This window comes from Protobothrops mucrosquamatus, unplaced genomic scaffold, assembly GCF_001527695.2.
Source record: "Protobothrops mucrosquamatus isolate PMUCROS unplaced genomic scaffold, P.Mucros_1.0 scaffold687, whole genome shotgun sequence".
In the NCBI taxonomy this organism is placed as follows: Eukaryota; Metazoa; Chordata; class Lepidosauria; order Squamata; family Viperidae; genus Protobothrops; species Protobothrops mucrosquamatus.
In genome coordinates, this window is record NW_015386973.1 from 23,562 (window position 1) to 38,079 (window position 14,518).

Consider the following 14,518-nt stretch of genomic DNA (forward strand, 5'->3'; position numbering starts at 1 on the left):
GCGATGTGTCACAATACGTCACATGACACGGTCGAGTTTGACACCCGTGATTTAAGGGATAGTCGAATAGTGGGGAGATGGGGCAAACCCACTATTAAAGTCTCAATTAATAAAGAGAGATAGTAGCTTGAGTTCCCTCAAGTTTTCACAAAACCAGTGGAAACATACATAAATTTGTCCAGTATGCTTTTTCTATTATTTATAAAACTGAAATACTGCTGGAAATTCTGGCCATGCCACTACAGAAAAGAATATATTTATATTAAAGATGCAGAAAAGAAGTGAGAAAGATATTTTTACAATGCTAGAAGCTGGTCCATTAAATAAAATTACCATTATATTAATTAATGATTTACAGAATGTAATGTATAATATCTTAGCTGTTGGACTTGATAGTTTGATTAGTTGATCCATGTTAGGATAGTTAAATTAATAGTTATTCTGTTAACCCCTATATTTAAATAGAATGAAAGTTGTGATTTTTTCAGAGTCAAATGGTATCTGCCTTTGGGATTAAAGGCTCTTTAATTTATTCCAGTTTCCAAATCTGTGTCTTCCATATTCCTATAAATTAATGCTGATGTGTGTTATTGATTGTGCACATTATATAAAAGTGTTTCAGCTATAATTTAATTAAAGAGCAAGATATATAAAATGACAGAAATAAAAATGACCAGTGGTTATCACATTACTTTATCCATTTTAATTTTTCTACTCTTTAGAATTTTTTTTAAACTTGGCATTTGAAATAACTTTGATTATAGATATGAAAGACAAAAATGCTAATTGTTTAATTTTCTTCTCGTGTTCTATATAATGCTGAACCAGAAATTCAGCTATTCTATGGGATCAATGTTGAGAAAGCCTATCAATGGATGGTGCAAAATTCCTGCTTTAAATCTTAAGGAGGCAGCATCATTATGGAAGTCCTTCCCATTACATTCCGCTTCCCCTTCTCCTCCTCCATCCCTCCCTCCCTTTTTTCAAAAATTGCATTATCATACATTACCTAGTCACATTTAATTCAGTGGCATTTATTTCTAAAAAGAAAAAAAGACATTATACTGTAAAGCAGTTTGCTCATCCAGTGGATTCTGCCCTTGGACCTGGAAGCAAAAGGACACAGTAGCAGTAATATGTTAAAGTTAGAGTGGATCATACATTAAGCTGGGTAATTAATGAGCCCACGGCTGCCCTACATCAACCGAGGAAACAATTATGGTCCAGATTGAAGAGAGGGGAGTCTACAAACAAAGCATTTTCAAGGTATTCCAATGCATCATCATTCGTTCATTCACATTCTTACATATGATATGGCCAACCATAAAATAAAAATCATAATTGTCCCAAAGGCTACTGGACTTTCTTGAGTTTTTTTTTTTCTCTCTCCTTAAAAATGTTTCACTTCTCATCCCAAAAGTGTCTTCAGTTCTTCAGAACTGAAGAAATTTCTTGGATGAGAAACATCACATTTTCAAGGACAAAAATAAACAAGAAATTCCAGTTGCCTTTGGGGAAAGCACCTTTGGGACAACCGTGACCTGGATGATTGAGAATCTCCATAGGCAGAAATCACAGTTGTGTTCTAAACTGGAATCATTGTTTTCTTTTCCAGTCATAAAGATTTAACTATTTAAGAAGTACTTATATTTCATCATGTATTTATAAAACCACCTCTCAATGTTTTCAGTATAACCATACACTGTTTTGCTTAACAGACACACTATATGAATTGTTATCTTCTTTTTCAATTTTCTTGCTTTTACAGTGTCTGGTCAAATATCTAGAATGTTCTATGACTGGAGTCTATGAAAGTCTATGACAATATCTATTGAAACAGAAATTTGCTACATCAACAGCAAATGCAAGCTAAAACACAATAATTTGTTAAAATCCATACTTTCACAATGTTATATTTCAATTTACTATTCATAAAATGTATCGAAGAAATGTACACATAAAATACTCCTATAATAGGACAATAGAGATAAAATGTGAATATATTATGAAAAAGCTAACCCTAGCTGATCTGGAAAATGTTAATCAAGTTCAGACTTTTTTAGTTCTTGACGTCAGATCAGCAGGAAATCCCAGAACTGTAAATTAGACTGGGAAGTTAAAAAATTAAAACGAAAACCCTGGAGGAAGGCATTGGCATATTGTACTGTTGCCAAGAAAATCACATAGATATAGTCACCAGTACTTGAGTTCAATTCAAAAGAGACTGTATCTTTTAGCAAACAAAAATGCATGTATTAGGACAATGTGTTCAACTATCAACCTTAATAGTTGCTCTGTCTATGGAAAAGAATGGAAATGGAAACTAAAGCAGGGAAAGTCTCTGTGACACATTTCCTAGTTTGTAATTTTGGAGCAGAATGACTTTCATCTCCATAATAAAACACTCCTGGCATTAGGAATGCTCATGTTTGTTTTTCTTCATGCCTCTTGAGATATATATGTTTTCTGTTTGTCCAATACGGGGTTATGGATATAGAGATTTGGGGACCACTCAACCCATGGGCTTCCTGCTCCTATTCTTTGTACTAGGATTAGTTTAGCAATTGCATTTCACTTAGATATATTTGAACTTAGTCCATTTTCATAATGATCTTTTGCAATACAAAAGAAAAGCTAATCGTTTTGGGGAGAATGCAACACTGAACACAAGGAAGGAAAGAAAAATTGGATTAAACAATATGTTTGTATGCCAAATTTTTATCCTCCTGACTGCTTATTCCTAGCAAAGTAAGAGCATATCTTCCCTTTCTGAAATAACTCTGGCTCATTGTTTCTGAATCTAGCTCCTTTTTTGAAAAGACAATAAAAAGACATGTGGAATATTAAAAGTCTAATNACTACAGCAATAGTGGAGCCATTTCATTAGATGCTTGAACATGCCCAGAGTGATCTTTTGGATGAGGTATTTCCTTTACACTTAATCCTTCACATAATGATTGACTGGAAAGGATAAAGGAATAGAACTGTAAAGGTTCTTATATTGCCTTCTAATATAATATTGAATGTTGTATATTCAAAAATATCTTTAGATTTAAATAAGATCAAGGCAATGTAGTTCAACTACGAGGGAATTTTGCCTAAGATTTGTGAAAGTATGTAAGTGTACCTGTTATATGTACTATAAGATTATGTTCTAAGTTTTGAGGGGAAACTATTTCTGAATGAAACAGAATGCTCAATATCTTGTACATTAAATAAATGTTCCTTATATCTGTTTCTTATTTATTTCATTGTATTTACACCCAGCGCAATCGTGAGAGTTGAAGATATACAATATTTATGAAAGTATTTGAATAAATCATCTATAATAGGAACTAAAATATATTTTTAAAAATCAATAAACATCCTAAAATCAATGTTTGTCTGACTTTATGTTCACCATAGATTCTCCAACCAGTTTTCAGAAATTTCCACAAGTCCAGGACAATAGGGGCCAACCTAATTTCTATCAGAAAATTATTTAATAAAATAAGTGGTACTACTACAAACGATTCAATCCTGACAAAGATTACCTATAAGAACAAATAATCTCATGCCCTGGCTGAACTCTAACTAAAGGTCCAGATAACTACTTACTCTAGCTTACTCCATAGTTGCCCTGAAACCACAGTCTTATTAATTTTCTCCCCAAAAGAAAGGGTTAGAGAAAATATATATGTAAGACTGTCAGGGTCTAGGGATGGCTCCTTAAGAAGGGGTCATACAATTCCTTTCAAATCTGCAAATCCTAAACTGAGGCATTAAAAATAAATCAGGAGCCAGACTATCATACACCCCAACACCTTGAAGAAGCATAGAGAGCATAGATTCAAGTTATAAGCAGCTGAAGAAATACCAGAGAATCCACAGGCCAAAATAAATTCTAGGTAACATGGTAAAATGTTATCCTAGTTATAACATTGAATACTACTCATGAATCAAGAGTTTGGAAACCAGCTAAGAGTTCTGTTTGATGCCTCCTCCTCCAAAAATAACTGAAACTTCTAAACAAAGCTGACAGCATTGGCAGCTTAGCTACACAATAATACAGAAGTGATTGTGCTTCTTTATACCATGTGCTTCTTTGAGCTTCTTTATACCATGGTGATAATGTGAAATGTGCTTGTACTTGTAGTCTTCATGGCTTTCTAAACATTGTTTCTGCCATTTCATCTCCTGAGATTCCTCAGTAAATCAATCAATAAATCAATAACCATCGAGGATTGGTATACACAGAGAGTCACATAGGGAAATTGACAGTAGCAATCAAAGGAACCATTCCAAAGAACATAAGGAATCCATCTGGAACCATGAGACATCTGGGGCAGATCATTCTAATTGATTTACATGTCCTGTGGCCATCATGGGTCACACTCTCAGGATCAGAAAGTGATCTCAATCATAGCAAAGACTTAGCTGTAATGCTTTCCAGATCACCATGTAATTGCTTCAAAGCAAAGGTAAAATTCATAATACGTCTGCCTACATGTGGCGGGCCCAAAATTAAATGGACAAGTCCACTTGTTTAGGGTACACTAAATAGAGAACATTGTTCTATTAAGTAGTGTCTAGGTTTTGAAGCAAAGTTGCTACCCATATATGTAATTATATCACTCTTAAAAGTTCTGAGTTCAAATATTATTCTAGGCAGATATCCTATACTACTTTGTTAAGTATCTATAAAAGCTACAGTGTATTAGATTTTAACAACAACAAAAAAGCCAATTCACTTATTCTTTATTATGAAATTATGAAGTACTTTTATTGTCAGAATATGTCTTAGCATCAGATAAATAAGACATTAAGTATTACATTATTAGACTGTTGCTATCATCTATGTCTTTTCTTCAACTGTATACTAAAATTTTATTTTAAAGGAGAGAAGCAACCTGGAATTAAGGAGAAACTTCCTAACAGTGAGGACAATTAACCAGTGGAACAGCTTGCCTTCAGACATTGTGGGTGCTTCATCACTCAAGGTTTTTAAGAAGAGAGTGGACAGCCACTTGTCTGAAATGGTATAGGCAGGGGGCTGGACTAGAATATCTCTAAGATCCCTTCCATCTCTATTCTGTTTCTGATATTCCACACCACCCATCTAATATAGTTCTACCCACCCAACCCTAGCATGCACAGAATCCCCAGCTATTGCAAGGTGTGACAGAAGAGTGGTGGTGGGGAGGGCAAGAGTGGATACTCTCTGTAAGGGGTCTCCTATTCCAGAACAGCTTCTTCCTGAGGCACGGGTAGTTCTAGCAAATACCGTAATACTAATTTTAAACAGACATGAGATTGTGTTGCTTAGGTAACAGGAAAACAAATAAGCACAGAATGTATTTCTAGGAAAACAACAGCTGAAATCCATATTTAAAAATAACATAAATATTAAAACTATATTGTTTATCTTGGTATAACATTAGAATGGTCATGTCAATAAATACTGTAACTGGTTTAATACCCCATTGATGAGAACAGTCTGAATAAATCAATGAATAGTGCAGTTCCAGTGACGTCTATTCAGGATTAAGTCTCATATTCAATGGGGTTTCTGGACACAGAATTGTAGCCTTAATAGGCAATCTTATACAGGCTTACTCGGCACTAAATCACATTTAACATAAACCTGATTTACATGTATAAAACTATAATGCACAAAATGTTCTAAATGGAAGTTAATTAATGCCAAAAACCTATATTTACTATGGTCAAGCTGATCATTGTTACTTATATAACTCCTCTTAGGTGTATATAGGTGTGTAAAATTCCTTAAGATTTAATATTACATTTTCTGGTATCTCAAAATAAAGGAATTAACTGTTTATAACTAAAAATGTATAAACAATTTAACCTCAGTTGATAGAAAGTGAAGGCTATTGCTTTATCTTTCAATAAAAATATAAGTGTTAAAATATATATTTAACTTCAGTTTAGTCAGTTGTGATTTTCAATTTATTAATATTATTATTATTATTATTAATATTATTATTAATAATAATCCACCTGTATCTCTTCTAGTAAATTATAAATGTGCTATTCATCATGAACTTGGTTATAATACAAAGGTTTGGAAACAACTTAAGCATATATACATTCTGAGTAACTTTCAATATCTAGTGCTTATTTATAAAATATCTTACATAAATGGGCAATCTCTACAGATACATAACTGAAAGACAAAGACTCTCACCCTGAGCCATTCATGACTTTCTATGGAGTCCAATCAATCATTATTCTAGATTAACATCAATGTTTATATTCTATTATAAACTGTATTTTATGTCTCCTCAAGTACATATTAGTAATTTTACCACATGGATACTTGTCTACTTAAGAACTACATCCCACTGGAACTTTGATTGCTGCACTGTGGTGTTTATTTCCATATATATTAATTGATTTCAATTTTCATGGCTATGGAAGCTTGAATAAAAGGTACAGTGCTCTAGTCCAGGTAGTGCTACCATTAGATTTGAATAGGGTTAATCTATTTTAAATGTTAAGATTTTATACTCAACAAAGCAGAAATAGTAATGTAATAAAAAGCTTCCATTTAACCATTTTTAAAAATATAATATTTTGAAAACTTCTACACATATAACTGCACAATTCAATTTCATATAATACACCTAAGCTTTCTATGTATACAACAATACTGCAAAAAAAATTGGAAGACATTAAAGTCTATTCTGATTCTAAGCAACAGATGTGATACTATTACATCTGTATTGGATTTACACACCAACACACAATAAATTGTAAAACACTATCTTGCAATATTTGTTTAAAAAATTAAGTATTCTTACTTTTACTTATGGTTTTAGGATAATACTTTGAATATTGGATAGCCAATCTTATATTATGCTCATATTTATGCTTATAGAAAGCTCTCATGGGTTTGAAATATATATATTACATGCCAAAGAAACCTGTCATGTTCATTTCTGTTAACTCTTTAACAGTAAATAGTTTTAGGTTAATATTTAAAGAAACAGCCATTTATTTCCAAACACTGGGGAAATTGCTAATTTGAAAGCTCAAAATTCAGCACTTCTTTGTTAGAACATGCAGAATTTAAGTTGGAATTATGAAAAAACATTTAATCTTAATAAATAGCAAACCTTTGATCTGTCTCCTATAGTGATGTTTGTTGCCATCACTGTAAGGATTATTATGTTTATCAACGAATAGTCCAGAAATACTATTGCTTCATTTTCATGTAAAAATGCTTGGAAATTACATATTGTAGGAAGCAAAGAGAATGTCCCTTGCTCATACAGGTAAAAGATAGAATTTTGTAAAATGTATATTTTAAACACTGCACATCATAAAACAGACTCCATTCTGTACAGACTCTTGAGAAGCAAAGATTTACTTACCATCATAAGCTATAAACACAGAAAAGAACACTTACCATAAACTGTACATTATCAAATCCATTGGCCAGCAAGTGGTTTTCATACTGAGGTAGCCCAATATTTTCCAACCATTGTCCCACAGTCTGGACAGGGCATCTGGGTGCTGAAAGAGTTTGAGAAGGGAGGCGTTTAAGCAATGAATATCCATCCACAGGATAATAGCGATGGTCCTGGGCTGAGAGGTGGCATTGCCACATTGTGTTCCGGGCAAAATTGGTATCAAAGGAACCTGCCAGCTTGTCTAATTAATGCTTCCAGTAAATCAAAAGTCAGAAGTAGCACATAGTTTCCAGGGCACACTATAGAGTAAGAACTGCTCCTAACTGAGCATTTCATCTGCATTAATCTATACTACAGACCTGTACGTCATGCAGTGGGGGGGAAACATATCAAGCTATCAGCTAAGCTGTTTTCCGTTATATGTGATTGTTGAAATACTCCACAATGAGCAACGATCTGCTAGCAGCAAGGAATCTTTCATGACGTGCTCCCACACTCATCAGTATGCAGCTCTATGCTCCCCCTTGCTTGCCTGCCTTTATTACCCAGCCTAGGTTCTACCTCACATTTTCAATAATAGCTATCAGAAAAGGCAAGAACGGTTTTTTTTGTCTGCAAGCTCTAAGCTTGCTGCTGCTGCGGTTTCCACCTACACACCCATCCAAGCATCAACCCTGAATGATGGGAGCAGTCAAAACAAACGCAGAAAAAAGCGGGTCATCAGAGGAAAGCTAACATGCTAAAATCTGAATAGAATCTTTGTCTGTTATACATTAGAGAGATTTGCTTATAAATTGTTCATGTTTCAAAGGAGATCAGGCATTGCAAAGCATGAACTGGGGTCTGTGTCACAATTTGCTATTTGCTTTAAAAAAAAAAAGCTGCACTGAGGTTTGCTCTGCTCACAATATACCCTAAACCATTGTTCCTATTATTAGTCTTTTTCATCCAGTTATGAAAAAAACTGATTATATTTTTTTCTTAAAATTGAAAATAATCTAAATTATAGAACATCTTTAACATTTCAAATAATTTTTTCTTCATCTCTCTGATTTTTCAGCTATAGTACACAACCAGAAAATAAAATACCATCTGTTAAAATTCAACCATTCATGTTTTGGAAAAAGAGAGATGTATACACATGCACACACACACATACACATAAACACACACACAAACACACACATTCTTCTTAAAACAGGAATTGAAGCATGACTGAAAGGACGCCATAGGAATATTATAATTTTAAAAAATAGCATTTAACATTTCTAAATTTATCCGACATGTTTGGTAATCTGGAAAGGAAAGTACAGAAGGGTATTTCAAATACTATCCTAAATATACACAAGAAAAATTATTTTTCATTAAAAAGATCCATCCATTAATAGATAAATATGCTTTTCTTTGTTCAGAGTATTTTTAATCAATTCAGCATGTTATATGGCAGACACACACTGCAAACTGGTGCACACATAAACAATCCCTCAACCAAAATTTGCATACTGATTACATATGTAAAAATTAGAAATACAAAAAATACTACTGAGAATAAAAGACTCTTGGCTACTTCTGTATATCATATTCAAATCTTGTAACCTAGCTACTATTGAACCTATTGATGTCTCATCGAAGCATTATTGAATGGGCAAATGCTAATTGAAGACTTCAGATTAATAGAACTGACTAGGGCTGTCTGTCTGTCTTTTTATTATACTTATTAATGTAAATTCACTAAAATGAAAGAAAGAATGACTCTGTGGAAAGATCTTAGGAATACAAGCAAAATGTGACATTCAGCAAAACATGGATATATTTATTCAAACAAGATTAGCAAGTTAAAAAAACTTTACTTTCCAGTAATAATATGGTCCTATGAAAAGCTAGATGCATATAAGGCCACTGATACTGAAGGGCTTAATTCTGCACAAGACTGCAGGCTTTATTAAGGATTGCAGTTTTCATCATCAAAGATAAATTTAATGTACATCATAATAACTAGATTCAATCTGAATTGCCAGCTTGCAATTAACATATTTTAAAAAGGAATTCATAAAGGAAGTTAATATTTTGGTGGTTTTCAGATTACAGTTCATTTTCATTAGTCTCCTATGCTTGGGCATCAACCCACCTATGATTAAAATAAAGAATAGCCTTTTTCTGAAATGATATATAAAGAGAATTACAAGTTGTAAACTGTCTAAATTGGATACAAATTCAAATCCCTTCACTAGCAAAACAAATTAATATTTGTCAGTTTTCAATCAAAAGCAATAAAAATAACAATTCTGATTAATCAATAAATCTGAGGACTCAGGTAACCCAGCTTCACAAGACACAAATTTAAAAACAACTAATTAAGGTATTTAGTGTTCTTCAGGGAGAATACAGAAACCCCTCCCCGTCTGACATTTCATGTAACATACTATCAATGCACACTTGTTGGACTTGTGAATTACAGACACAACCAAAACCACACAAAAAAAGGGTGGATTGTGTTGGTTTGTTGGGAGAATGTGCAATAGAGAAATATATTCTGGCATTTCCAAATTGAAAACAGAGGAGAATAATATAAAATATCTGAAATGAAATGATGATTTGTTAAAGTACATACTATCATTTCATACACTATTTCTATATAGTCTTTGAATGATATTTAAAATGTGATTTATAGAAATAATGAAAACAGTTACATATTGTATTTACCTGAACAGAAAACAATCTTTATTTTAAGACAATCTTCCAAAAAAGAGGAAGCTTGGAATTAAAAAATAAAACAAAGAATTATTCTTTGTAAAGTCCAGCTTCCCAGTAATGTCAAAAGGAAGCTACCAACTTCAAGTAAAACTCTACTCTAGACATTCACTCCCTCAAAAAATAATACACTTGTATTTCTCTGTGTGGTCAACAGCATTCATTGAAATTTATTACTTTTGTCAGAATGATGAAATAAAAATTGCAATGTTACACAGCAAATTCAACCCTGTTTCAGCATTTATGTGATATCATGACACCACAGAAAAGAAGTGGGGTTTACAGCACAGTTCAGTATACTGCTGACATTAGTGTGATGCATCTTGCCCTCTACTCCATGGGCACTCTGTGTGCATACACTAGTCAGATGCCACATTCCAGGCAGGAAAGTCTTGGGACAAAAATTTAATTTAATATTAAATGAACTAATAATGATTAAAATAAAATTTCCTAAAAGAAAGATGTCTCATTTGTAAAATTAATTGCTCCCCAATCTGCCCAATTAATTGCTCCCCAATATACCCCAAAACCATTTTTTCTCACACACAAACATATATATAAGCACACAAATACATATATCCATATTATTACAGCAACAACAGTAAAGAAAAAGAAAAAAATGGATGGAAGGAGTAGCTGGGTTGAGTAGGGAAGAGGAAGGAGTAAAATAAAATGCAACAGAGGTGAGTCTAAATAAGAAAAAACAAAAGAAGAGAAACTGGAATTCAATAGCCTTCACTCCCAGATAAATATGATTAGAATTTATAGGTTCATTCAATATTATGACCATGTGCAACAGTCTATTCCAGTTCAAGGGATACTAACCCCAGAACTTTCCTTTGTCTCCCTACCCACCTCAATGTATAGAGGATGAATGTCCATAATGTGGCAGGAGAGAAAAACCCCGGTAATCGTGAAACCAAGCTTCTGTATGAGCAATGAAAACCCAGTAATTGTGAAAACAGGCTTCTGTATGAGCAGATGCAAGCACCACCACTTCTGACACTGATACAGAAACTACAACCTGAAACTAGATATATGCTACTAAAGTACCTAAGAATGCAGGCAGTATCTGGTGGAGAACCATTAGATATAAGAATAAACAATACAGAAGCTTCACAGAAACAGATTCTAGATTAATATCAGGGCTGTTTAGCTTCAATTGCACCAGAGTGGAGAAAGCAGGCATGTGCTTAAGACTGCCTCAGCTGTCAAATTTCTTACTAGAAAAATTCAGTGACAGCCTTATCTTGAAGCTGTGTACCTTGTGCTAATGTGAATTCCTGAATCCCTGGGCAGGAACTCTTGAACCCTAACACTATATATGGGTTGCTTGTAGGAACCTTGACACTTGAACATTGCTACTGTCTGACTCCTTACAACTCATGATGAAAGGCTAAGAACTGAGTTACTGTTTTACACCAAGAACAATAGTAAGTAGTCTTGATTTACAACTACTCTGTTTATTCACGCTGTTCCAGCCAAAGCAAAAGGCAGGATGGAGAGGATAGCACAAAAAAATCAGTCTACGATCAAACTACATAATTAAGAGCACAATGATACAAACTCAGTAAATCTCTTTATACTCAAATCTTCATCTGCCCCGTTTCACTTTGCTGGAAATGCCAGTTTCTCCATTTTAAAAATATTATGGGAATCCTGAGTCTTTTATATCATCCCAAACATAAAGCATTTTATTTATTTAACTATGTGATTAAGAGTTTCTAGGTGATCATGCACAAATCAGCTGGTTGAATAAATTAATCTTACAATAGCTACACTTCCAAACTCTGCTGGAGTCACAAGAAAAATGTGCTCAGTATTTGAAGACACTCTGAAAGTTGATATTGCCAACAGATGCATGAGACACCTAGGAAAAGGACTAAGGCCTCTGACAAATGTATTCGTGAGTTTAGACTGGTAAATCAAGATCTGACATGAAGTCAGTCCACATTAAGGAACCAATTTTAGGTACGCTTGACTGACAAAATCCTGAATAAGTGAATACAGAAAAGCAACATACACCTCAAGCCTTTATGCAACTTGGTGTTATCACTACATGACTAAAAAGCTGAAGAGATTAGTTGACAACAGTAGTGGTCATAATTTAGTCTTTTGGGAACAAGTTACAGGGCTTACCTGCACTGAAGTCTTCAACAGAAAAGCCTGTGGACATTGGTGGCATTCAGGTTTGGCTGATGCAGCCTCATTGGTAAAAGCTAAAGATCCACCAGATAAGTCATCAGGGTTATTGATGATCCTATCAACTTCCTCTAATCTCTCGAAGATGATATACTCTAACTGTAGTTCAGACAGTCTACTAGTCATAGCATCAACAGATGGTAATTAAATTATTACAATGAGTTATTTCCTTTCTTGTCATATTTTCACATTACAGAGCCTGCCAAATCTAATTCTAGACAGAGGGGCCCAATTCAATGCTTGGTTTTGATGGAACTTGTTCCAGTTGCCAGGAACTTGTCCATTGTATATCATTCTCAGTCAGCTGGGTAAACAGAGCAGACTAATACCATTTTAAAGCAACACTAAAGGGCACAATATCAGTTACCCAAAAGCCGATTGTGCTGCTGCTGTTAGCAGAATTGGCTTACAACAATTCCCAGGATTCTTCCCCTCAGCAGACAACCCTTTATAAAAAAAATCATAGGTATCACTCTCAATTCTTTCCACAGTACCTTTTCCTCCATATCTGAGGTAAATCATGAATTCTAGGCTGCTCATCTGGTTTCGCAAGAACAATTGAAACAACTAAAAGAATTACAAATATGTTATGGACTACTGATGGCAAATAGATCAACTCTTTAAAGTAAGACAGAAAACCTAGTTGTACATGAAACATCTGACTAATTGAAGAGCTGAAAATGGAAATAGGATGCCATTACATTGCTAATCCCATTACCAAGTAGTTCCTATGTCAACCCTGTGACATTAATGCTCTGGCTTCATTTCATCATATATTCTATCTTTCTCTTCTAAAACCAAATCTTCTGGACCATCCAGCATTCTCAAATTCTGCCGTGATATTAGAGATCAGCAGAGATGAAGAATACAAAGATAAAACAAAGCTTGAATACTTGATTGCAGATGAGAAGATTTACAGTACTTCATTAACCGGGAAGGCCATGGGCCAAGAGAGACCTTGGGGGGAAAATAAGGTTGTCTAAGCTCCCAAGTTAAATTCAATATTTTTCAAATTTACTTTTCAATATTTGATATATGATTGCAATTTCTTTTCTATTTTGGATTGCTATGCTAAATTGGTTTTAAGAACAAGCTATGGTTCTTTTATTATAATGTGCTTTTCAATTTGCTTTTTTATTTGTGTGTTTTGCAGTTGATCAAACCCAGATACTATGTAACCCCCACTAGAAGTGATCATCTTACCAGGTAGGATACTCCTGAACCATACTGATCCAAAATTGTCTTCTATAAGGACAGAACTCAAACCTCAAATGTGCAAAAATGTAAATCCATGCACCTGTTTCAATTTTGGCTAGTCCTGCCTTCTTCCTTAGTACTACATTTGGAACACAGCATGCTACCTGAAATATGGCTCTTAGGAATTTGGACTGCACACTTTCCAGAGGAGTAAAAGAGGAGTAAGGTCTCAACAAAGAGTAGTTGTGCACAAGCCTTAACTGAGTATAACTCCAGTGCTGCTGGAATATACTGTGCTCCTCTGGAAAAATAAAAAGATTGAATGGAAAACCATGCCCAGCTTTCTAAAGAATTTGACTTATTCAATGTTCTTGCCATCTATCTTCCAGGCATGCAATTTAGATCTTTTTGCAAAGATCATTATCTTAGTTTTGCTATAGTCGATTTCAAAAGCCTATTCAGAGCAGTAATTAGTCAGAGCATTCAAGGCTTGTGTAAGTCCAATTTGCATTTGTGTATCATCTGCATACAACAGGGATGTAATACGTCTAGTAGCTAGTTTTGGGGGATGGTGCTCTAATTGGTTTAATTGGGGCACAAGTAGGTTTATATAGAGATTAAAAGCAGAGGGGCTAGAATGCATCTTTGCCTTACTCTTCTATAGGTTAGAATCTCATTAGTATAGTGGCCTGCCCGTTGCATCTAACTTTGATTCTAGAGAACTTCAGAGGCAGAGGGCTTAATTTTGCTGGGAATTAAAGATGGGAAAGTGAGAATATTTTCTGAATTTTCAAAGACTATTTCTACTATGCTATTCATGATAATCTGTATTATGCTGTATTCACTAACATTCATTCATACATTGTTTTTGAATGTTGAAATATTGAACTAATAGGAAATATTGATTTTTTCACTATGAATTATTTTTATAAATTTCAATTTCTTGTCAGTAT

The 14,518-nt window shown here is 34.0% G+C and overlaps 1 protein-coding gene across 1 annotated transcript in view; it reads right to left on the reverse strand.

The window, feature by feature from the left end:
• Nucleotides 1–2,690: 2,690 nt before the first annotated feature.
• Nucleotides 2,691–14,518, reverse strand: part of LOC107289403 (ankyrin repeat and sterile alpha motif domain-containing protein 1B) — a 114,292-nt gene continuing 102,464 nt past the window's right edge. The window contains exons 15-16 of the mRNA XM_015818158.1: nucleotides 7,412–7,518; nucleotides 2,691–2,807 (exon numbers count right to left, since the gene is read on the reverse strand). Of these exons, the coding sequence (XP_015673644.1) occupies nucleotides 2,691–2,807; nucleotides 7,412–7,518 (224 nt within the window). The remainder of the gene's footprint in view (nucleotides 2,808–7,411; nucleotides 7,519–14,518) is intronic.